At 38.9% G+C, this 26269-nt stretch overlaps 1 protein-coding gene and 1 long non-coding RNA gene across 6 annotated transcripts in view; one reads left to right on the top strand and one right to left on the bottom strand.

Moving 5' to 3' along the window:
- The window catches only part of LAMB4 (laminin subunit beta 4), a 119856-nt gene that overhangs the window by 75372 nt on the left and 18215 nt on the right, over positions 1 to 26269 (top strand). For 3 of the 4 annotated variants that reach the window (XM_036010791.1, XM_036010789.1, XM_036010790.1), the window contains exons 21-30: positions 1114 to 1345; positions 1792 to 1949; positions 3894 to 4118; positions 4967 to 5187; positions 7357 to 7453; positions 10599 to 10974; positions 14879 to 15039; positions 17473 to 17678; positions 18271 to 18432; positions 26004 to 26148. In XM_036010791.1, coding sequence (XP_035866684.1) covers positions 1114 to 1345; positions 1792 to 1949; positions 3894 to 4118; positions 4967 to 5187; positions 7357 to 7453; positions 10599 to 10974; positions 14879 to 15039; positions 17473 to 17678; positions 18271 to 18432; positions 26004 to 26148 — 1983 coding nt within the window. Of the gene's footprint in view, positions 1 to 1113; positions 1346 to 1791; positions 1999 to 3893; positions 4119 to 4966; positions 5188 to 7356; positions 7454 to 10598; positions 10975 to 14878; positions 15040 to 17472; positions 17679 to 18270; positions 18433 to 26003; positions 26149 to 26269 lie in introns of those variants that run through there. The other variant, XM_036010792.1, reaches the window with a different exon arrangement.
- On the bottom strand, positions 1889 to 17544 carry LOC118497114. 2 transcript variants are annotated; one of them, XR_004899663.1, is made up of 3 exons: positions 17456 to 17544; positions 15742 to 15807; positions 1889 to 1998 (listed from the first exon to the last, which is right to left on the bottom strand). It is a non-coding gene; the product is annotated as an uncharacterized LOC118497114 (long non-coding RNA). The 2 variants fall into 2 exon arrangements; XR_004899664.1 differs by lacking the exon at positions 1889 to 1998 and adding an exon at positions 10736 to 10820.

The raw sequence follows: 26269 nt of genomic DNA, 5'->3' as shown, positions 1-26269 counted from the left end.
GCTGGGCTTGGAGATTCCCAGGTAAAGCCAAGTCGTGAATCTAATCTGGCTGCTTCTAGGGCTCATTGAAGCCAGCTGTTGCTTGGTTGATAGGATTTACGACTCAAGACCAGCCATACTTATGGAAAAGCAGCTTGTGTAGGCCCGTAAGTTGGGAGAGGAAGAGCCTCTGGGGATCTCCAAGGCAGGGCAGATAGTGTTAGCCAGGTTGATGGAGTCTCAGATACTGCACCAGCCTACTGGCTCTGTGGAGGAAAGGTTTAGCAGAGACAATGGTCTCTGCTTGCCTCAATGCCAGACACTTCAATTTCTCCCTGTGTACCACTGGTTCCTTTCAAGCTGCTACCCTGGTGCTAGAGCTCAGAGGAAGTTAGTCTGAGTAGGTGAGTTTGTGTGTTGGTTCTTTAAGAGGAATTGCTTGGAACTCTAGAAGTTTCTTTCACCAACTCAATCCCTACTGGTTTTTGCAGCCAGAAGTTGTGGGGACTTATCTTGCTGGGACTGGAATCCTGGGTTGAGAGGCCTGGAATCGGTCTGGAACTCCTTGCTCTGGAGATACCTCTTCCGAATTTTTATCCACATGAATGTGGGACAACCTCATTCCGTGTCTGCACCTCTCTTACCAGTTTGGATAGATGTGGCTACTTTAATTCCGTAGTTGTCAGACTTCCATTCAGCTCAATTTCTGACGTTCCTGAGTAATGGTTGTTTTATATTTTAGTTGTAATTTTGATGTGGTTGTGTGAAGAGCGAGCCATGTCTGCCTATGCTGCAATCTTTTTTATATACTCTTAAAGTTTGACTCCTAAGATGCATGAAAGTTCAAGTCATTAAAAACACACTACTTGTTCAGTTCCTCCATATAAACAACATTTATCAGACCCAATTGTTTTCAACTTACTGTTTATTGAATGAATTGGTGAATTGTTATTTAACAAACATTCACCTGGTACTCACTATATGGCAGGCTCTGCACTAGGCATTTTAGATACTCTCTCTTCACCCTGATTGGGATGAGATGGTGAGTTAAGTACTACAAAATTACAACTATACTTCTTTGACCAGCACACCGCTTGCCCCCTTCCCCAACATGCTTCTCTTTGCTTTATCTAGTGTGTCACTGTCACCCTCAAGGCTCAAAGGGCACTGTGTGTGACCAAATAACAGGACAGTGCTCCTGCCAGGAAGAGGTAGCTGGCCGCCGTTGTGACCAGTGCCTACAGGGCTATTTTGGATTTCCCAACTGCCGCCCTTGCCTTTGTAATGGGTTCACAGAGCTTTGTGATCCAGAAACAGGAACGTGCCTCAGTTGCGGGGGGTTTACAACTGGAAGAAACTGTGAAAGGTATGGAAATCATATGTACTTTTATTTTTTAATTTTTCTCTTTTGTTCTGATCTCACAACACTCTCCAAAGAACCATTGAGTAGAAACTCAACAGTATTTAAATGTAAAAAGATTGCTCTGGGTGGGGAAGATTGTGTCATTCCATTATCCTTCAAAATCTTCTTATGAGTCAGACAGTGTCAGTGACTAAATCAGAACTAGGCAATTGCTTGGCACCTTGCTTTTTATAGTCCTTAAATAAGACATGTAGATTAAGTGCTATTATACTGAGTTTAATGACTATACCATGGGACTTTCAATAGCAAAAAAATCCTTTTGCAGAACAACCATCTTCTAAAATACCGAGTTTTCAGAATTGCACAGCCCTAATGCACAGCAAACTCACATTGGCTAGCATGCAAGCTTTCCTTGGGAACATTTTGGTAAAAAGAAATTGCCTTGACAGATGCACCGATGGTTACTATGGAGATCCTTCTTCAGGACAGCCCTGCCGTCCTTGCCCATGTCCAGATGTTCCCTTGAGCAATCGGTATTTTGCTCACTCCTGTTATCAGGATCCTTGGAATTCAGATGTAATCTGTAATTGTCCTCAAGGTTATGCAGGTAGGTAGTACACTTTATGGTAGGTTTTTCTTCCATTTCACACTGGTATCTGAAGAATAATCACGTATTAATAATTTATCTGCCTTGGCCTAATGATTGTTCAGAATATAAGTTAATAGTAAGAAGGCACAACTTTGTAAATTGCTGCTTTACAAACAAAGAATTTGAATGATTCAAAAACCAATGACAATTTGAAACTCATCCCACTGAATTATAAATTTTAACTGTTCTGGAAAACTAACCCAATGAGTTTAAACCAAATTAATTTCTTTAAAATAAAATGACCACATGTTAAGATATATATGTGATTAAGTAAACATATGTGATATATTGGGTTGGCCAAAAAGTCCATATGGTTTTTCCGTACAATAAAAGACACATTTTAAATTTTCATCAATAACTTTATTGATTTGGATATTTTAAGTATGTCAGCTATTACCTGCATGGTATAACATTGATTGTTCTCAATTAATGTCTCAATTTGACCTCTATGGACTTCAACTAGTCTACCCAACTGTGGGGCATCATCCAGCAAGAAATCTCCAGGATGAAACTACGCAAAACACTTTTGACACATTCAATCAGTCATAGCACCTTCTCCATATACTGCACAAATTTTTTTTTTGCGTTTCAGTTGTGATTTTACCTTTCTTGAAATAATAAAGCATGATATGCCAAAAATGTATCTGGATGCAAATGTAAAAATGGATATTTTTATCCAGCTTCAGTAATAAAATGGCTACACAAAAGTTCACCAATTTTGATAAGTTTTTTAAAAATGCATGCTGATATGAGAGCTGTCACAATACAATCTAACAAAGTTGTTTCGAATGAAGTTAAAGACAACTGAACACTACCAGAGCCAACCCAATATATTACATATAACATAACAATTAAAAAGTAAAAAAAAAATTAACCAAATGCTTTCTTTGTATAATTCCAAGCAATCAATTTGACTGATATTTCACAGATACAACTAATTTTTTCAGAAGTCTAGAAGCACTGATTTGGGCATTGAATAAAGACTACATAAGTTAATTCAATATTTGTGTTTATTGCTCAGTCAAAAATTTTATTTTACATAGTTTAAGCATGAGTAGAAATATGTAAACAAGGGGGAAATCTTTTGAAGTCTGCTTCATTTAATCACACTTAGAAAATGTGCTATTGTCTTCAGTGATAATTACCATCAAGATAATAAATGGCATGGCTAATTTTTTTATTATTTGTTACCTCTAAGGTTACACATGTATCTAGCTAATTCTTACCTTCTCTCTTATAGTCTCTTTTCCATGGACACTTTGGCTTGGTTGGTCAGTTTTTAAGAACTGAGACCTTGATTGAACTACCAGAGCATTGCTAAATGGGGTGAACCAAAATGTGGAGATTAGACCCACAGTTTGGACACCTAAACAAGTGCAGTTGCCTCATGGTTGGAAGGGTTAAGAGTACAGGCAAGAAGGGGTGGTTTCTCCATACAGGGCCCTCTCGGGCTCATACATCAAGGAAATTACTCTCACCCATCTTCACTTCTGGACACATATCTCAGGCTGCTGCTGTTTCGAAACCTGTAGGACGAGGTGAGAAGAGAGTCTAATAAGATTTGGGTCCTGGGGCACATAAGAGGGACCCTGGTTCTGTAAGGATCCAGGGGTCCTCTGCCCACAACTCTAGGTCTATAAGAAACACTAGAATCCATTCTTTGCCAAGGACTTTTTAGCTCTGAATAATCATTTTACCCTAGGATTGAATAATAAATTGAAATGAATGTTTTGTTTTAAATTAAAACACTTTCCCTTATTCATCCCCAATGTGTGACCTCTCATTATCCCTAGAGGAGCCTAATTATTTTCTATTTATACCAATCTCCATCCCCCCTCCCAACACACACATATACACACACACCCTCTCATCTCCTTCCCTTTTCCTCTCCCCATCATTCAGGAAAGCAGTGTGAAGAATGCTCTCCTGGTTTCTATGGAAATCCAGGAATTTCTGGAGCACCTTGCCAGCCATGTGCCTGCAACAATAACATTGATGTAACTGATCCAGAGTCCTGCAACCGAGTGACAGGGGAGTGCCTTAAATGTCTGCACAACACTGAGGGGCCCAACTGCCAGCTCTGCAAACCTGGTCACTTTGGATCAGCCCTCAATCAAACCTGCAGAAGTAAGTCTGCAAGGCTGCTGGGGGAACTGTGGCAGCCGAGAGGCAGCTCATAAACATAGCAGGTGTCCCGTGCTCATTGCAGTCAGGCCAATAGTGTTAGCACCCACTGAGTGACAGGCTGGAGCAATGAACTCATCAGCAGAAAAGGGTGCAGCTACAATATACTCACTGGTGCTATTAGTTTGCCTTTTCTGGCTGTTGCCTTCTGACTGTTCTGACTCCTGCTCTGGTGGATTTTGAGCATTGTTTCTCAGAGTGTGGGCCAAGGTGCACTGTGCCAGAGTCATCTGGGGATGGGGTATTAACATGCAGATTCCTGGACTGTACCTCAAACACACAGAATTGGATCTCTGGGGGTAGGGCCCAGGAATCTGCATTGTGACAGACTCATCAAATGACTTTAATGCATAAATACAAGAATCATTGATGTAGAGGAGAACATAGATTTAATTTTATGATAAAGAAGGAGGAGAACTAAACAGCTCTTTTTTAGGAACTATCTTAACTATTCAGTTCACCCAAGTCAATTTAGTAAACTGTTTGTTTTCAGATCTTGTACATAAATGGAACTTTGGTGAATGGCATGAGGGAAAAAGTGAGACTTGCAGTCTTCCTAATTGTGAGCTTTTGGAACACAGTAGGCACAACCATACGAAACTGCTACTTTGGGAGATCAACAACAATTGAATGAGTTTAACTTATTTAGATTCTTTGATAATTCTGTACCATTGTATAAGATGTTTTGTCCTTGAACCATTTGGAGAAATGGTACATCCAAGCCTAAAAAGCTGTTTGCATGGGTTGTTGAAAGCCAGTGTTATCACTGAATTTACCTCCTGTTATTTCAGGATGTTCCTGTTATCCTTCCGGTGTGAATACCACTGAGTGTCCTCTGGGTCGGGGACCTTGCATCTGTGACCCCAACACTGGCACATGCCCTTGTCTGCCCAATGTCACAGGGCGGACCTGTGACCATTGTACTGACGGACATTGGAACCTGGTCCCTGGCAGAGGATGTCAGCCATGTGACTGTGACCCCCGGACCTCTCATGGTAGCCACTGTGACCAGGCAAGATACTTTAAAGTTTCTAAGCTCATCTTGTCTATTTCCTGCCACTTTTCTAGAATCAGCCATTTCTTCAAGGAGCGCTGGTTCCTTTTGCTGAGGGATGGTATTAGAAACCAAGATCTGGGCACCAGATGACTGTGTCTCTTTTATATGCCCCCCCAACCCCTCCATTCCTCATGCCTGCAACCACCAACAATGGAACAAACTGCTGCATTCCAACATGACTGCTTGGCTTCCTAGTTCATGAGGAACTCCTAATGTTCATGACATCACTCTCTGGCATGCTTCTTAGACCTTTGGGGAAACATATTTGTAGCAGACTCAACAAAGAGCACAGTTTAGACATAGAGACTGAGGAAGCCTGTGAACCTGAAAGTCAGACGGCCCTGGTTTAACCAAAGAGCCCTTATGACAAGAAGTTTGGGGTTGCCTGGTCCGTAGGGAATTCCTAGGGGGAGGCAGCTCTTTACATTCAGAAAACACTTTTCATTGGAGCACAGAGGACACATGTGGACATTTAGAATCTCAGTTGTTTAAACAGCTATGATAAATGTCTCTGTCTCAGCCAGTAGATGATCCCCAGTGTATTCTTACAGAAAGACACAAATGTGCCGTCCAACATTTTCATCAACAGCTTAAGCCACAGATGGAGAAACATGCTTTTCAGATTTGTAGATATTGCAAAGTTATAAGCTAATGTGATAAAGACAGAACAAGAGACACGAAGATATCCTAACAGGCTGTCTGGAAACAAGATGAGATCTTAACAGGGTACAAGTCAATTTTTGCAACTGGGTTTTAAAAATTTATATAAATACAGGGTGGGAATAATAAATTGGCACCAGCTCATGTGAACAATATCTCAGGATTTTCATGGTGTGCTTCAAGTGAGCCAGCTGTGGGATGGGCTGTCAAGGAGGCAAGGCCCATTCAGGCTGGATTAGGGGAGGGCCATACCCATGTTCAGGGCAGGCATTGTCCCATTGTCCTCTGTACTAGCCAGGTGGCTCTTTGAACACTGTCATCATTTCTGAGTACTTTTTAAACATTGTATTGACAAACTAATATGTGTCTAAAAGAAGACAACTAGGACAGTGGATAGAACCATGCTATTCTGTGGTAAAGACCTGAAAGTTATGGGTGGTCAGCCTGAAGAAAAGCAGAAAACACAAGATGAGAATGACTGTGTTTAGTGGAGTTGGGGTAAGGACTGTAAGAGGGAAGAGGGAGGCTGCCTGTTTTGTGCAGCCCATAAGATGGGCCTCAGAACAATGGGAACAAGTTACAAGGTGCAAATTCTGCATTAGTGTAATAAAGCATTGACCAGCAGTCAAGGACAACCAGCAATATGATAGCCCTCAGGGGCACCAATCTTCCTATAACTCTATTTGAGCAGATGCTAGCAATTATTCCAAAGATGGGTAGAAACGTAGTAGACCCAGTCACTTTTTGAATCCAGCTACATGTTCACTGAAAGAATATCGGTGGGGTTGCTGTTGTTTAGGTAGATTTGGTCAAGTATAACCTAGGATCACTACAATAGTGATTTGCTTCTATATTTTTCTCTTATTAATTTTGCAACTCCCTCAGTTTTCGAGACAGCTGGTCAAGAATCCAGTTGGGAGGGTACAGAAAAGTTCAACACTCTCTCCAAAACACAGTTAAAATAGCTGTCATTAAATGATCCAACATCAAGTGCAAAACATAATGTCTTGTTCAGCAAAACACTGGTCCAGTTGGGAGAAACTCCATTGGACATTCCCATCATGAAAACACTATTTGCTGAATTAATTGATGAATGTTCAGCCAGGTCTTTAGCCACTCTGTGTTTTGGGAGAACTCCAGTAACTGTAGAGGAAAAGAATGTGGCCTGTTTCCCATTATGTGTCTTGTTTTCATTTACATCTGTGTATATTTCCCAGTTTGGGGCCACCTGTCCTTGAACAGCTGGAAGCAGGCGGTATATTCAAGAGCCCCAAGCCAAAACACAGGAACTCCTGATCCTTGGCATTGTTGGAGGTCATTGCTGACCGTGGGAATCATCCCTTCTCTGACTTTGCACAGTTGTATGTTCTAAATCACTGGAGGGAAAACTGTTCTGTACTAAAATGCATTATTTTTTTTTTATCAGAAAGCTTGCTAATTCCTCACCCATGAATATTCTCACAGGTTACAGGCCAGTGTCTGTGTAAATTAGGCTATGGTGGGAGACGCTGCAGTGAGTGCCAGGAAGATTACTATCGTGACCCACTGGGGCAATGTGTTCGTAAGTATTGGTAATTCTAAAAACATGAGTACAGTCAGCCTGGTCCTACCACAAGCATGCTATGAACAAAATGAATTTCAAACTCCTTTATTTGGTAGAAAATTCACCCATTTTAATTCCAGTTTTGAAAATAATATTTTTGTGGCCCCATAAAAAAGATTTTTTACCCTGCATTAAAACTTTAGACTATATTAAATATTAGCCTATGTTCAAACTTGTGTCCCATATTAACATTCCTCTAAGTCATTAAAATGGAACTGACCTTTGAGGTTATGACTTACAGCCAATTTTCTGCTATTTGGAAGCATGTTGACAAAAAGAGCTACTCTGGATTGAGGTACAGCCTGGGAGATATACAGCAGGAAGCCAGTGGAGGCTTCCTCAACATGGCTCTCTCATAAATCTGGGACCTTTACAAATTCACTCATTCATTTATTTTAAAACATTAATACAGTGTCTACTGAGCACTCTAGGTAGTGAACAAATATGACAAGATCCCCATCCTCAAGGAGTCTGAGTTCTGGTGCCTGTCATGCCATGTCTTAGCACTTGTAGGATTTAGGACCTACGTGGTCTAACAGCACTTTCTGCAGAGATGGAAATGTACATCTGCCCTTCTCAGTGCAGGAGCCACGTGTAGCTGTTGAGCATTTGCAGTGTGGCTGGTTCAAATGAGAAAAAGAATGGTTATTTCATTTAATTTATTTAAATCTAAATGGCCACATGTGGTTAGTAGCTACCAAATTGGACAGTACGAATTTAAAATCTGGGTTAGGTTCTAGGTAAATGGGCTTTTGAATCTCTATTTAAAGTCAGCTTCCAAAAGAAGTCAACCTGAAGAAATAGCAGACATGATAGGCTTGTCATCTACACACATTGCAACTCGTTGTTCCTTTCTAATTTTTAAATAAATGTGCTTTAGTAGCTTAAAAAATGCTTTCATTTCCTTGTCCCATTCAGATATTTATTTTGAATGGTTTTCCCCAGTCTCACTCAGTTTCCTAAGTGGAATGGCTACTTTAAAAACCAGGGAGGTATTTTGGCTCTTGGAAAATCTGTCTTAGAGGGGCTCTTTCCTTGTGTCCTTCTAATATTTCAATAATCTCATTTTATAAAAATGCTTTCATCTTTTATGGAGAAAACTTTGTAAATGGTCAGCTCAGGCCACAGACCCCACTCCAAGTCCTGGAGGAGAGTGGCTAACAGGGGCCCTTGGCCTCCAGCTATTGAGGTGACAGAGTGCTGCTCCTAAGCAGTTCCTGCTGTGGCCTCTGGACCAAAGCAAACCTGCCAGGCAGAAGCCCAGTTGAGTGGCCTAATATGGTAATCAGTTTTCATTTGTAATTAGCATGTATTTTTATTCAAGCTGTCAAATGTATATTTAAATCTTGTTCCTTGCAGTTAGTCCAATTACACAGGCTAGTGATCCCCTGGCCTTTTGGAAATTGAAGTAACTTCAATAGCTCTTCTATCCCCCATCCTGAGGCTTCATCAAAAACCTACTTAATTAACATGCATGTACTATAGATTTTTTTTATTATTAAGGCAAAATAAATTTAATTTTCTCCCTTTTTAAAAACACTTTATTTTTTTACAGCAATTTTAGGGTTACAGCAAAATTGAGAGGAAGGTACAGAAATGTCCATATTTCTCCTGCCCCCATAGATGCATAACCTTCCATAACCATAGATGATGCATCAGCATCCCTAAGAGTGATACCTTTGTTACAACTGATGATTGATTCCACATTGAAGCATTATAATCATCAAAGTCCTTAATTTACCTTATAGTCCACTCTTGGAATTGAATGTTCTATAGGTTTGGATAAATGTGTAATGACATTTATCCATTCATTATAATAGCATACAGAATATTTAGACTGCCCTAAAAATCTTCTGTGCTCTGCCTATTCTATCTAGTACACCACCTCCACCCCCACCTCACCCCTGGCAAACACAAATCTTTGTATTATTTCAATAGTTTTGTCTTTGCTAGAATGTCCTATAGTTGGAATCAGACAGTATGTAGTCTTTTCAAATTGGCTTAGTTCACTTAGTTAATAAGCATTTAAATTTCCTCCACATTATTTCATGGCTTGAAGCTCATTTGTTTTTAACTGAATAATTTTTTATTGTAGAGTTGTACCACAGTTTATTTATCCATTCACCTACTGAACAACACGTTGGTTACTTTCAAGTTTTGGCAATTATGAAAAGTTGCTATAAGCATTTGTATGCAGATTTTTGTGTGGATATAAGTTTTCATCTCCTTTGGGTAAATACCAAGGAATGACCTCCCCCCTCCCCCTGCTTTTTTTTGAGAATGGGATAGTTCTCCTTCTATAATGGAAGACAGCATGAGTCAGCATGCCCAGACTGGGTTTTACTGAGAAACGGTGTGGTCATGGGAATTCTTAGAGTCTTTGACATGACCAAGTCACCCCTGGGGACACGAGCTGTGGTCACTAGTGTATTGTCAACAGTTAGATCCATGTCCCTCGTTGAAATAGGTAAAGAACCCACACACAAACACTCACTCTCACATTTTTAAAAGGCATCTAATTTTTTCCATGCAGAAACCATGGACTGATTTGTTAGTGGAATGAAAAGAACAATGCTGTATTTTTTAAAATCTTTGTTTGTTCTTTTCTATACTTATTTCCTCCTTCACTAAGCCTTATCTCAGTGCAGAGCCAATTTGCAGTTGAGTGATTTCCCACCTTTAAAGTATCAGTAAATGCTTGATACTCTGAGGTCACTGTTAATGAGGAAATTGGTTAAAGGAATAATGTGACATAAATACAATGGAGTACTGGATCACTCTTAGGGTGCAAATCTATGTATTGAAGAGAACAGATATCCATAATGGGTTTTTCCCCCTAAAGGTGTGAAGTTTTTCATTTTCATTTTTTATTGTGTTTTTCCCATTACCATTTATTCCCCCTATACCCTCCTTCACCTCCAAGAAATGCTGTATTTTAATGGCCATCGCATAGGTCTCTGAATTTGTACTGGTTTTAAATGTTCACCTTACAAATGGGGACTGGGGAGGTTCTCAGGAAAGGGGGGAAGTCTTTATTCTTGAGCTAGTCATAAGTAAAAGACCAGGTGAATGACATCTCTGCTCCTTTCTCTATTTTTTTTAGCATGTGACTGCAACAGGGAAGGTACCCAGAAGCCCATCTGTGACCAGAACACTGGCATATGTCACTGCCGGGAAGGTGTCAGCGGCCAGCGATGTGATCACTGTGCACGGGGTCATGGCCAGGAATTCCCTGCTTGTCTTCGGTGTCACTCGTGCTTTGATCAATGGGACCACACCATTTCTTTCCTCTCCAACGCAGTGCATGGGTTAATTAGGCTGGCCACTAACATGGAAGATAAAAGCAAAAACCTGTCTGTCTGTGAGGCTGACTTCAAAGGCCTCAGAGAGAACATGTCTGAAATAGAAAAGATTTTGAAACATCTTGTTTTCTCATCAGGGGAATTCTTAAAAGTCAAGAATTGCCATGACGCTGTTCGGTAAGATTTATGCTTGAGCAATAGATAGTGAAGTTCCTGATGTATCTTAACTTCTACTGAGCTTTAACAGCCTTCAGTTTAGAAATGTACTTAAATGTATGTTGACACTAGGGAAATGATAACTGTTCAATTAATTGATAAATAGTCAGGCTAGTAGTTATGTTTGTCTCTCTTTTTAAAAAAATAATTTTATTTTCCAATGATGTTGTATACATTTTTATATTAGTTTCAGATGTACACCCCAGTGATTAGACATTTATATAACTTACTGAGTGATCAGTCACCCTGATAAATCTAGTCCCCATCTTATATAGTTATTAGAATATTATTGACTATCTTATCTGTGCTGCACTTTACATCCCTGTGACTATTCTGTAACTACCAATTTGTTCATCTTAATCCCTTCACCTTTTTATCCAACCCCTACCCTGCTCTATCTGTCAATCATCAAAATGTTCTCTGTATAAGTCTGTTTCTGATCTGCTTGTTTATTTTGTTTTTTATTGTAGATGCCATATATAAGTGAAATCATATGGTTTTTGTCTTTGTCTGACTTATTTCACTCAGCATAATACTCTCTAGGTTCATCCATATTGTTGCAGATGGCAAGATTTCATTCTTTTTTTATGACTGAGTCATATTTTATTGTATATATACACCACTTCTTTATCTATTCATCTATTGATGAACACTTAGGTTGTTTTCATTTCTTGGCTACTGTAAATAATGTTGCAGTGAACGTATGGCTGCACATGTCTTTTTGATTTAGTGTTTTGGATTTCTTTAGATAAATGCCCAGAAGCGGACTTGCTGGATTTCCCACTGTCTCTTGTTATGGCCTTTATTTTAAAGTCTATTTTGTCTGGTATAAGTATTTCTACCCCAGCTTTTTTTTTTCATTTTTATTCTCATGAAGTATCTTTTTCTGTCCCTTTACTTTTGGTCTGTGTGGTCTTTCAATCTGAAGTGAGTCTTTTGTAGGCAACATGTAAGGGCCTTATCTTTGTTACCTATTCAGCAACTGTATGTCTTTTGATTGGAATATCTAATCTATCTGCATTTAAAGTAACTGTTGGGGACTTCCGGCAAGATGGAGGAATAGGTGGTCGCACCGTACCTCCTCGTACAACCAAGATTAGAAAACCAATAATTTACAACAATAATTTACTATCAGAATAACACCCAGATCCGGCAGAGGATTTATCTGAATGGAAGTCGGGCAGCCAAGAAGTTGAAGTAGACGCCTTCATCCGGACTGGTAGGAGAAGATGACCCGGCGGGCGCGGGGCTGGCTCGGGTCGGCGGCGCACGGAGGTCGGGGGAAGGTTTGGCGCGAAATCGGCACAAAAGCCATCGGGCGCGTAAGAAGGCAGCGGTGATCACTGAGTACGCAAGCTGCGGCTGGCAGACCCAGAGAGGCAGCGATTGTGGACCAGGGCAGAACTCGCGGCCCGGAAGCCCAGACAAGGGTCTGAGTCCAGGGGAACGGAACTACCGCCATTGTTTTCTCCCGCCCCGCTCCCGCTCCAGCCCCGCCCCCACATATAACGTCACAATCTAGCAACCGGGGTGCCCAGCCCCAGAGAGCACCTAAGGCTCCGCCCCCCCACCGTAACAAGAGCAACCAGACCGAAAAAAAAAAAAAAAAAAAAAAGGAGAGACGAGGAAAAAAAAAACCATGTTTTCAACAGAACAAATCAGTCCCCCAGGACTCATCCTTTTGAGCGACCAAGAATTAGCCAATCTATCAGATGCACAGTTCAAAACACTGGTGATCAGAAAGCTCACAGAACTGGTGGATTTTGGACGAAATTTAGATGAAAGAATGCAGAGTACCATAAAACAGATGCAGGAAGACACGCAGAGGAGAGCCAATAGTGAAAGGAAGGAATATGAGTCTCAAAACAATACAGTGGACCAGAAGGAAGATAGAATCAACCAAGCAGGAAAGCATGATGAAATAAGAATTCAAAAAATTGAGGAAAAGATTAAGAGCATCCAAGACACCTTTAAACGTTCCAATATCCGAATTATAGGGGTACCAGAATCGGAAGGGGAAAAGCAACAGATTGAGCATGTATTTGAACAAATAATAAAGGAGAGCTTCCCCAATCTGGCAAAGGGAACAGTCTTCCAAGAAATCCAAGAAGCTCAGAGAGCCCCAAAGAAGTTGGTTGAAATCCAAGAAGAAACACACCAAGACACATCATCATTACATTAGCCAAGGTAAAAATGAAGGAGAGAATCCTAGAAGCAGCAAGAGGTAAGGGGACAGTAACCTACAAAGGAGTTCCCATCAGACTGTCAGCTGATTTCTCCAAAGAGACCTTACAGGCAAGAAGGGGCTGGAAAGAAATATTCCAAGTCATGAAAGACAAGGACCTACATCCCAGATTGCTCTATCCAGCAAAGCTCTCATTTAGAATGGAAGGGCAGATAAAGTGCTTCTCAGATAAGGTCAAGTTAGAGTTCATCATCACCAAGCCCTTATTTTATGAAATGCTAAAGGGACTTATCTAAGAAAAGAAGATAAAGAAAAGACATGTATAGTAAAAGGACAGCAAACTCACAAATATCAACAACCACACCTAAAGCAAAACCAAAAGAAACTAAGTAAACAATTAGAACAGGAACAGAACCACAGAAATGGAGGGCACATGGAGGGTTAGCAGCAGGAGGGTGGGAGGAGGAGAGAGGGGGAAAAGGTATAGAGAATAAGTAGCATAGAATGTAGGTTGAAAATTGATAGGGGGAGGGCAGGAATAGTACGGGAAATGTAGAAACTAAAGAACTCATAAGTATGACACATGGACATGAACTAAAGGGGGAAATGTGGGTGGGAGGGGGGTACAGGGTGGAGGGGAGAGAAGGGGGGAAATGGGACAACTGTAATACATAATCAATAAAATATATTAAAAAAATAAAGTAACTGTTGATAGATATATAGTTATTGCCATTTTATTTTTCATATTTTTATCTTTTTCTTAAAGAAGACTATCATTTCTTGCAATACTGGATTGGTAGAGATGAACTCCTTTAGCTTTTTCTTGTCTGGGATGCTCCTTATCTGTCCTTTGGTTCTAAATGATAGCTTTACTGGTAAAGTAATCTTGGTTAGAAGCCTTTGATTTTCATCACTTTGAATATTTCTTGCCAATCCCTTCTGGCCTACAAAATTTCTTTTGAGAAACCAGCTAACAGCCTTATGGGAGCTCCCTTGTAGATAACTAACTGCTTTTCTCTTGCTGCTTTTAAGAGTCTCTCTTTGCCTTTAACCTTTGGCATTTTGATTATGATGTGTCTTGTTGTGGGCCTCTTTGGGTTCATCTTGGTTTGTAGCATCAGAGAAGGTAATGGCAAATAAACACTGTACACTTACAAACAAGGAACCTCCTTGTCACTTGTGGGAGTTAAAAATTAAGAGCATATACAGAAATATCAGTAAAAGGAACATTGCTGGAAGCAGATTTTATTCTAAATGAAGAACTGATCTTTATCCTAGTCTGTGCAGAGGTTCTATGTTGACATCTGAATATAGATTGGCTCTTTCAGGCTGATTTAAACATGCCATGTCTGCATATATGTATTTGAAACACAAGGCAAAGGGAGACAAAGTATAAACAGCTGATATTGAAAGATTCAAAAACCTTTATTCTACTAAACTTTGTATGCTGATCATATCTTAAGTGGGTAATGAAATATTCCAGGAAGTTGAATTAACAAGAAAGACATAAGCCATAAACAGAATTATAAACTGCCAAATCAAAAATGGGGTGGGGGGCAATCTATTCTAATTATGAGGTAATTGCCATAATAATAAGGACAATTTTTTACATGTGTTTTTCTACCAATCTATCAAATGTAATATAAGCTTCACTATGTTTATTTTCATTTTCCCCTGTAGGAACCAAATTATGCAGCTAAGTGAGCAACTGAAAACAGTGTATGAATTTCAAGATCTGAAAGAAACAATAATAAAAATGATGAATGAATCAGACCACTTACTTGAAAATCTTCAGGAAGAAATTGATTTGCACTCCAGTGCCCATAATGCAAGCATCATGGGTAAGAGAGAAAACGTACTTCAACTGTCTGTTTCTGGACAAATGTTTATAAAATCCATAGTGCATTCCATTAGCAAGTTACCCTGTGCTTATTGCCAAGTGTCCAAGCACTTCAGAACATGAAAGCACACTCATTGAATGTATTATTTGTACATGAATATTTTGACTTTTTAAATATTGCAGATCCCAGATAGCATTTGCTCAAAATCATGTATAAAGCTAACAATGTCTGATACTAAACAAATACCAAAGAAATCTTCTACAGCCAAACCATGCAAGGGGTCCTTTGAAATCAGCAAATTAGAAATTCTAACAAGTGTAAGGGAATAAGAGAGATATGTTTCTATGCTGTCCTGAGTATGAGCCACTCCATTTCCAGCGACCATAAACACAATGGGATATTAGCAAAAAGAACTTCCTCATAAGAACTTTGTAGGGGTCGAGTCATGTAACATACTGGAAGCCCACAATTCACATTACATAGTTCTCAAAAATGAATGGGAGCCAGGGCAAAGCCAAGATAAACTTGGAGGAGAAATGGAACACTGAAGCAAAACTTTGAATAGCTCTTCTCCTGATCTCTGATGAGATCTGTTATATTTGGAAGTGGACAACTTGATACTACGGGGAGGGGCAGCACTGAACTTACTCATACCTAACCCATCTAATTGAAAGGTAAAGTGAAAATATACAGGAAACCCACCTCAAGGCCAAAACGCTGTCTACTTTTCTTTGTCCTATGTGCTCCTGTTTTTCATCAGAACTTGATCTAAAAGAGACTAAATAGATGACAATTATGACCCTAAAGACAGACCTACATTTAGTGAAATAATTACTGATGATGCTCAGTAAATACCATGCTAAGAGAGAAGAATTTGCTGATTCCACTGAGAGAACTGGAACTCTCCCAGTGGTAGCCCAAGCCAGGGAGAAGAATGGAAAAACGCCCTCTTGCTATGCCTCTCTAATTTGCACTTCAAAAGCAGTTACTGAGTTCTTTCTCAATGTCTAACACTCTGCTGGGGAGATGAACATTGCATGTCCTTGCCCTTAAGTTATCCCATTCTAGGGGGAAGACAGGCATATAAACAATTGCAAACAAAAAGTCTAAATTAGAGCTTCTTCAGTTGCTTCAAGAACAGAGTAGCAAAACAGAATTCCTGAGCTTATTAGGAAAGGCTTCAGGAAGTAGGTGACAAAGGAATTGGGCTTCACAGAATGAAGACAAATTTGCCAGACAAAGAAAGAAAATCATTCCAAGCAATAGGAACACGGTTTGTTTTGTTTTGTTTCAGGATAAATGAAAATCATGTGTGTTAAGGGTATAGCAGGGTAAGAACCAGGGAAGTTTAAAAGATAAGGGGTGCTTCTTGCCTGGGTGATGGTTATGTAGGGAGTAGAGAGTAGGACCTAGAGCCTCTCTTCCTAAGATATGAAGTTATAGTTTAAAGCCCTAAATATTATAATTTATATTAAAATATACCATATTACGTTCATGAATTTGCATTTTAATAAAAATATGGAAAATATAAAAAAGTGACACAGATTCTATACCCACACTACCCTGGCTTCAAATCCTGGCTTCCTCTCTTCTTAGCAGTGAGGCCTCAGGCAAAGATCTTACCTTCTCAGAGCCTCATGTACTCACTTGTTGAATGAGGGTGATCACACTAATGCACACCTCACAGTGTTCTGTGAAGGTTAAGGAAGGAAATGGATGGGAAGTACAGGCATATAGAAAGCACCCAACAAATGTGGGCTGCCGTCATCAGAGGTCAGCAAAGACAGCTGATAGTTTGCCAGCAAATCCTACCTATAACCTATCTTTGTAAATAAAGTTTCATTAGAAGACAACCTCACTGATTTGTTTACATGTTGTCTGCTGCTGCTTTCCCACAGCATTGCCAGAATTGAGTCCTTCTGACAGAAACACTATGGCTGGCAAACCTAAAACATGTATTCCCTGCCGCTCTGCAGAACAAGTTTGTCCACTCATGCCCGGTATGATTAGGTAAATTTAGTTGGTTTATCATATTCAGGTTCATAATTAATACATAATTCATATACTTGTGGAATGCATTACAAAGTATTTTCATATCTCACTTAATACTCACCAATTGTCACCACAGTGTACAAATAAGGACACACTAAGAGGTTAACCACTTTGCTCAAAGACGTATCCAGACAGTAAAAGGTGAGCCAACGCATTCCTGCAGATGTAGGTCTGAACGTTCTATGTCTATTATATCCATGTTTATTATACTACATCAACTCTTCCCTCATGAAGTGCAAATCCAAGGAAGAGAGAATGTTGAATTTTTATATTGTCATTTAAATAAAGATGGTAGTCAAATTGTGAAATGATTGTCTTGATAGCCAATGTATAATTTCACTTGTTTTCACAACATTTATCTTACCTCAATTTGTAATATAGATTTCTCAGAGAACATCAAGAAGTATTACCACAGATCATCATCTGCTGAAAAAAAAATTAGTGAAATTACTTCCATCATTAATAATTCTGAAAAAACCAGGATTGATTTACTTAACATCTTAGATACACTAACCTCAAAAGAAAACTCGTCATTGGAAAAATTAAAACAGATTAAGATACCAGATATCCAAATATTGAAGGAAAAGGTAAATATTCATATGGTGTAATAAAAACATTTGTCACCTCTACTTGGCACACAGATCTCTTCCATCATATTTTCCTGTCATACCTTATAGTTCTTTTTTATTTTTTTATAAATGTATAAATATATGTGTTCTATTATCTAATGTATAAATAATATAAATATATTTGTTTTTATTTCTTAAGTCAAAATTTAAGAAATATCAAAGAGTATAACTTGTAGCTTGACTTTATTGTTTTATATTATTTACTGTTTCCCAAAGAGTACAGTTTGCTATTTCTGCTTCTTTATAAGTAAAAGGTAACTTTTATTTTTTTTTAAATAAAATTAACATGGAAATGCTAGACATTTGACAATTTTCCACAAAAAATATAAGTATAAAAATGACATTGGTTGGCACAAGGCTGATAATAAATAATTTAGATGCTAATTTAGTTATTTAAGAAACATTTCATGGGTCACATCTGTACAGTAAATATGAACAACTATTGAAGAAAAACATGAATAGACAATGCCTTGCCTCAGTGAGCCTGAATAACATTTAAAAGAACTCCGCCAGCAAATTGTTTTTTAATATAAGTCATCTCTCCTGTTAGGTATGTGGAGAACGAGGGGACATGCCATGTGGGCTCTCGTCATGTGGTGGCCCAAGCTGTCGGGACTCCCTGGCCCTCTCTAGGAATGCCCTTCAGAAAGCTCAGCAAACAGAGTCCATGATTCATAATTTGAGCAGTCAGGCTCAAGAGCTGAAGAATCAGGTAAATAATGTCTTCTCTTATTTATCCATAAAGCAATTAAGCAAACTATTTGAAATTTTTAAAACTGCCATTTAGAATCTAAGTGAAAGGATGATTCTAGATATTAGGCATTCTTATTAGGCCTGGAAATACAGGATATAGATGTAGAGATAAATGTAGATTTAGAAGTAGATGTGAATATTGACGTATTTTCTATTTCTGTAATATTTCCATTACTATATGTTTATAGAACATAGACTTCAGTAGACATATTTCTTTGATAGTAAACACTACATTGAAATGAGAAGACTCCTAAAGTTTTGAAAACTATAGATCTCCCAAAGTAAAGAATACTTTTTTATCAATTCAAGTGTATACTTAAAATTCTACCAATATGCACAGTTTAACATTAAAATTTAATTTAATGTTAGAAAACATTTTAATAGGAATATACCCTTATGCCTTGAATTCCTTCCTAGGTTGATAAACATGATAAAGTGTTTTTTAATACATTTTATTGATTATGCTACTACAGTTGTCCAAAATTTCCTCCCTTTGCCCCCCTCTACCTGGGACCCCCCATTCCCTCTGGCAATGCCCCCCTTAGTTCATGTCCATGGGTCATGCATATAAGTTCTTTGGCTGCTCCATTTCCTATACTGTTCTTAACACCCCCTTGTCTTTTCTGTACCTACCTAGTCATACTTCTTAATCCATGTACCTTTTCCCATTTACCCTCTTCCTCCTCCCAACTGACAACTTTCCAAATCATCTCCATATCTATGATTCTGTTTCTGTTCTGTTTGTTTGCTTAGTTATTTGGATTCAATTATTGATAGTTGTGAATTTATAGACATTTCACTGTTCATTGTTTTGATCTTCTTCTTTTTCTTATATGATTCCCTTTAGCATTTCATATACTAATAGCTTGGTGATGGCGAATTCCTTCAGTTTTATCTTGTCTGGGAAGCACTTTATCTGCCCTTCCATTCTAAATGATAGCTTTGCTGGATAGAATCTAGGTTGTAGGTTCCTGCTTTTCATCCCTTTGAATACTTTTTTCCAGTCCCTTCTAGCCTGCAAAGTTTCTTTTGAGAAATCGGCTGATAGGCTTACGGAAACTGCTTTGTAGGACTATATGCTTTTCTCTTGCTTCTTGGAAGAGTCTCTCTTTCTCTTTAACCTTTGGCATTTTAATTTGATATGTCTTGGTGTGGTCCTGTTTGCATCCATCTTGTTTGGGACTCTCTCTGCTTCCTGGGCTTGCATATCTATTTTCTTCACCAGATTAAGGAAGTTTTCTTTCATTACTTTTTCAAATAGATTTCCAGGTTCTTGCTTTCTCTTCTTCTTCCAGGACCCCTATGATGTGAATGTTGGTACATTTGAAGTTGTCCAAGAGGCTACTAACCTTATCCTCTTTTTTTTCAGATTCTTTTTTTTTTCTTATTGTTCTGATTGAATACTTCTTTCTTCCTTGTGTTCCAAATCACTAATTTGATTCTTGGTTTCATCCATTCCACTTTTGATTCCCTGTAAATTTTTCTTTATTTCATTTAGTATAAAATTCATTTCTGTCTGGGTCTTTTTCATGCTGTTGAAGTACCCAAAGAGTTCCTTGAGCATTCTAATGATGGGAGAAGTGTTTTGGGAGAAGTATTTTGAACTCTGTATGTGATAGATTGCTTATCTCCCTTTTGTTTAGTTCTTTTTATGGAGTTTTGATCTTTTCTTTCATTTGGGCCGTATTTCCTTGTCTCCTCATTTTGGCAGCCTCCCTGTGTTTGTTTCTATGTACTAGGTAGAGCTGCTTTGGACTCCCTGTCTAAGTAGCATGGCCTGTTGTAGAAAAGTGCACCAGTAAACTGGATAGGGCAGAGCGTTACATAATCCCCAGATCTGGGCAACCCATGTGAATCAGGTTGATGTAGTCTCAGATATGGTGTTGCTACTCTGTGGCTTTTGAGGGGGAGGGTTCAGAAAGGGGACAATTGTGCTGCCTGGCCTCTAGAGTTTTGTCCTGGAGAAAGCCATCCCTTAGCACTCACCCTGATGCCAGACACTTCCATTTCTCCCCATGTGCCACTGATGCCCTTCGAGCTGCTGCCCCAGTGCTGAAGCCCAGAGGACTGAGTCTGCATAAGTCCTAAGTTTGTTGCAGGCCCTTTAAGAGGAGACTCCAGAGACTTTTGCAGCTTCTTTTGCCACCCCAACCCCCAGTGGTTTTTTCAGCCAGCAGTTATGGGAACTTATCTTCCTGGCCCCGGAACCCTGGGCTCAGTGTTCCAGTGTGGTGCTGGGATCCCTCACTGCAAAGGTATCTCTCCTGATTTTTATCTACCACAGATGGGTGTGCAACCACCCATTCCATGCCTCTCTGCACCTCTCCACATCTCTGCCCCTCCTACCCATCTAGATAAATGTGAATTTTTTAAAAAAGATTTTATTTGTTCATTTCTAAACAGAGTAGTAGGGGAGAGAGAAAGGGAGAAAAGCATCAATGTGTAGTTGCCTCTCACATGCCCCCTACTGGGAACCTACCTGCAACCCAGGCATATGCCGTGACTGGGAATCAAACCAGCTACCCTTTGACTTGCAGATCAGTGATCAATCCACAGAGCTGCACCAGGCAGGGCCAAATGTGACTTCTTTAATTCCTTGTGGTTGGACTTCCATACAGGTGGATTTTATGATTCTGGATGGTATTTGTTTTATAATGTAATTATATTTTTGCTGTGGTTGTGCAAGTAGGCAAGCTGTGTTTACCCTGACCTCCATGTTGGCTGGATCAACTATCTCCATAAAGTTATTTTAGAGTTCTGGCTATGATGAAGGTATAGAAAGATACATTTTGCCTCCTCCCACAACCAAAAGAAGGACAACAAGAAATTTAAAAACAAACAATAACCAGAATTGCCAGAAAATCAAACTGTATGGAAGTCCCACAACCAAGAAATAACAGAAGAAACATTCATTCAGACTAGTAGGAGGGGCAGAGATGAACAGCCAAGGCAGAGAGTATGCATGGCAAGGCAGTGGCTGGAGGACCAGGTGGGTGAAGCAGCAGCTGGCAGACCAAGTGGTCTCACATTTATGTGCAGATATACCTGGAGAAACAACTGACTGTGCGACCCAGGGTTCCAGTATGGGAAAAGAAAGCCTCAGAATCTCTGGCTGTAAAAATATGGGGGTTGCAGTGGCAGGAGAAACTCCCAAACTCAAAGGAGAGTTTGTTGGAGAGACCCATGGTGTCCTGGAATGTGCACGAGTCCACCCACCTGGGAATCAGTTCTAGAATGACCCAATTTGCTTATGGGTAGTGGGGGAAGTGACTGAAAACCTGCTGAGAGCTGAACAAGTGGCATTGTTCCCTCTCTGACCTGTCCCCACATACAGTGCCACAATATAGCAAAGTGGGTTGACCTACCATGGTGAATACCTAAAGCTGCACCCCTTAGTATGTAATAGGCACACTGAGACAAAAAAAATTAACCACATGAAAGATCAAAGCTCCAAAAATAGAACTAAGTGATGAAGAAATAGCCAACCTATCAGATGCAGAGTTCAAAACACTGGTAATCAGCATGCTCACAGAAATGGTTGAGTATGGTCACAAAAGAGAGGAAAATGAAAGTCTATGAAAAGTAAAATAAAAAAAGACATACAGGGAACCAACAATGAAGGGAAGAAATATGGGACTCAAAGCAATGGTTTGGAGCAGAAGGAAGGAATAAACATTCAACTAGAATAGAAGAAAGAACTAGGAATTCAAGAAAATGAGGAGATGCTTAGAAACCTCTGGGAAAACTTTAAATGTTCCAACATCTAAATCATAGGGGTGCCAGAAGGAAAAGAGGAAAAGTAAGATATTGAAAACTTATTCAAAAAACATATGAAGGAGAACTTCCCCAATGTGGCAAAGGAAATAGACTTCCAGGAAGTCCAGGAAGCTCAGAGAGTCCCAAAGAAGTTGGACCCAAGGAAGCACACACCAAGGCACATCATAATTACATTACCCAAGATGAAAGAGAAGGAGAGAATCTCAAGAGCAGCAAGACAAAATGAGAGAGTTACCTACAAAGGAGTTCCCATAAGACTATCAGCTGATTTCTCAAAAGAAACCTTGCAGGTGAGAAGGGTCTGGCAAGAAGTATTCAAAGTCATGATAAGGAAGGACCTACATCCTAGATTGCTCTATCCAGCAAAGCTATCATTTAGAATGGGAGAGCAGATAAAGTGCTTCTCAGATAAGGTCAAGTTAAAGGAGTTCATCTTCACCAAGCCCTTATTACATGAAATGTTAAAGGGACTTATCTAAGAGAAGATCAAAACTATGAACAGTAAAATGACAGCAAACTCAATAACTATCAACAACTGAACCTAAAAACAAAAACAAACAAACTAAGCAAACAACCAGAACAGGAACAGAAACACATAAATGGAGATCACATGGAGGGTTATCAGTGGAGCTGGGGAGCAGGGATAATGGGGGAAAAGGTACAGGGAATAAGAAGCATAAATGGTAGGTACAAAATAGACAGTGGGAGGTTAAGAATAGTATAGGAAATGAAGGAGCCAAAAAACTTACAATGTACAACCCATGGACATGAACTAAGTGGGGGGAATGCTGGAGTGCTGAGAGTACAGGGTGGAGGGGAGTAAAGGGGAGAAAAAAATGGGACAACTGTAATAGCATAATCAATAAAATATATATTTTTAAAGTTGTTGTAATATTTAAGTACCTATAATTGAATCTTTAATAATTTGAAAAGATTTCATTTACTTTTTTGGTCAGTTGATAAGTATACTTTTTGATGACCTAGTTTTTTAAAAATTTTTTTGTTAATGCATTATAATCATCTTTAAAGGATGAACACAGCTTTATGTATCTTGTGAATAACATTGTGTTCATCTTGAGAACCAGATGAAATGCTCACCAGGTCACTCTCTTTTAAAAAAATGAATTTCCTTATTTATTTCTAGAGAAAGGGGAAGGGAGGGAGAAAAAGAGAGAAACATGGATGTGAGAGAGAAACATTGATCAGTTGCCTCTGGTATGCACCCCAATCTGGGACTGAACCCATAACCCAGACAGGCCCTGACTGGGAATCAAAATGGTGACCTTTCACTTTGCAAGGGGATGCCCAACCAACTGAGCCACAGTGGTCAGGGCTGGCTTGCCCCTTTTTTGACAATATACATAGAGCCTTTGATGAAAAAAAAACAACTTCTTAAAGTGCTTTCTTTTTTTAACCAATGTTAAGTTAAATATTGTATCAGTCATCATTCTTGTTTGCATGCAACAGAAACCAGTTCCTGAACAAAAAGGAAATGTACATGAAACATCTCAGAAAGATGAGGAGAGTGGAGAGGAGGACAGGGGATTAAGTTTAGGAAAGGGGTGAGAACCACCTATTATACATGCGTGTACACCCACACACAAGAATGCACATGCACACACAAATACTACAGAACAACAGTTTGCTCTGAGAGCCTCATCCCCATGGGCCTCAGCCCCAGATGGTCCTGTGTCTTTGCTCCACATGCCCCAGAATCCAAGTCTGGAGCAGGCCTCTGACCAGCCAAGTTGGAGAATATCCTTACACATATACCAAATGTTGAAAATTTTTATTTGCATAGTCATGATTTTGTACTGCTACATAGTTTTTCACTTATGTTATTCTTTGTTATTTTAATAAATACTTAGGAGTCACTACTATGTGCTAGACATTTATCTAGATGTTGGAAACACAGCGGTGAACATAAACACAAATTCCCGTCTTGCATCCCAGTGGTTAAAACAATCCTTAATTGTTGAATGTAATTTTAAACTACTATATTGAACCTTTTCATAAAACAGAGATTTCACACTTAAACAAACCCCATTAAACTATACTTTTAAAAGATAGCCCCTGTAGTGCATGTTAGCACAATCCGGTTTAATCAGCACATGAATGGAGAACTGGAAAAGGGTGGGGGCAGGGTTGTCAGTTGGATAAAATGGTGTGGTATTTTCCTCTTGATTAGAAAGGGAAAGAGTGCCAGGGAGATTGTGAGAGAATTCTCAGGAGTGAATTGTGACAGAGGATGGATTGCAGAAAGATGTTTTAGGAGTGAAGTAATTTAGCAATCTCTTCCTTTCTGAATATGGCATCAACTAATGTCCGCTGAGGTTTCATCTGTATAATTTGGCACTTTCCTGTCCAGAATATTTATTCCTGTAATTCTCATTTTGCTGTTATGTATTCTTACTTACTGCTATCCATTTTTTATATTGAGATATAATTGACAAATGTACCACCTAATGACTTGATATATGTATATATTGCCAAATGATTAGCATGATAAGTTTAGTTAACATTTTTAACATTTTTTAGTTACATTTTTTCCTTGTGAGAACTTTTAAAATCTGTTTTAGCAACTACTATCTAGATTAGAGTTTAAAATTTCTAGAGGTTCAAAGAACAACTCAAAAATTAAGATACATATTTTTAATCATGTATTTACTTTTTGTTTTATTATTTGCCAATGATATAATTAAACCCTTTCCCACAAAATATGTATGGCTCAATTAAGCAGGCTTTCTTTGTGGGGAAGTAAATGGAGGTCCCCCTGGGTGTGTTTGGTCCTAATTAGCCCTGCTTCTGTCACACCCATCCAATGCAGCTCTCAGCTCAGCTGGGTGGCCCTGTTGTCCTGTTGCTTCTGTTTTTTATCTTTTCCTCAATTTTTTTGGAATCTCAAGAAAACGTCCGTGATCTTCCTCAAATCACACATTTAAGGCTTGCAACCTAGAAGTGTAGGTTGCAAGCCTTTCAGTCCTATCATTCCCTCACCAAGTACAAAGTGTTTGAAGTTTATCTCCGCAGCCTGCACGGAGTTCAAACTTGCTTCTTAATAGAAGGAATGCTCTCCTTTAAGCTTTTGACAGAAGTGCATTATTTGAATTTGAGGAAGATTTAGAAAATAATGGTTTTAACTTGTGTAAAAGAAAATGCTCTTAACTTGTTAAACATAATGACCACTTTAAGTAAGTAGCCCTAAGTAATTGCTATGTATTTGTTGATATTTTGGAATGCTAAAGTCTCATTAAAACATAATTTGTGTCAGGAAAAGTCAAATGCTATTTTCAAATGATGATTTTTAATACTAATAATGTTTTAAAAGATAAATTTACATCATTAAGCAAACATCATAACAAAAACAAATATCTTTTAAAAGAGACCTTTAAAATGTTTTGCTTTTTGGGTTTTTTTTTTAGATTTTATTTATTTACTTTTTAGAGAGGGAAGGGAGAGAGAAAGAGAGAGAAAGAAACATCAATGTGCAGTTGCTGGGGGTAATGGCCTGCAACCTAGGCATGCACCCTGACTGGGAATCGAACCTGCGACACTGGTTCGCAGCCCATGCTCAATCCACTGAGCTACGCCAGCCAGGGCCTAAAATGTTTTAAAATTGGTTAATTAATTATCTACACTTCTATTTCAATTTTGGTGACAGTTTTATTTGGTCCAACTAAGCAGTTGAACATCACAGAACATGCCTAATTGTGTGTTTTTGTGTTTTCCTCATTATTTTTTTTCTTATTCCAGATAAGAAATATAAGTAAACTGGCAGAAGTTTCCAAAAACAATACCTTACAGTTAAGTGAGAATCTGAGGAATATGAAAAACCAAAGTGAATCTGAAGAAGAAAAAATGAAACTTTTAATCAAAACACTGAAAAAGTTTTTGTTAGGTAAATTTTTTAATATTAAAACTAGTTTTTGTTTCATTTTTAAAAATGTATACTCAAACATCACTACCAATTCCAAATTACATTGATTGGAAATGACATGTCTAAATTAGGAACATAATAA

This window comes from Phyllostomus discolor, chromosome 10 (genome assembly GCF_004126475.2).
Source record: "Phyllostomus discolor isolate MPI-MPIP mPhyDis1 chromosome 10, mPhyDis1.pri.v3, whole genome shotgun sequence".
NCBI lineage: Eukaryota > Metazoa > Chordata > Mammalia > Chiroptera > Phyllostomidae > Phyllostomus > Phyllostomus discolor.
The sequence above is the reverse complement of the archived record's forward strand: the minus strand, read 5'-3'. Positions and strand labels throughout refer to the sequence as shown.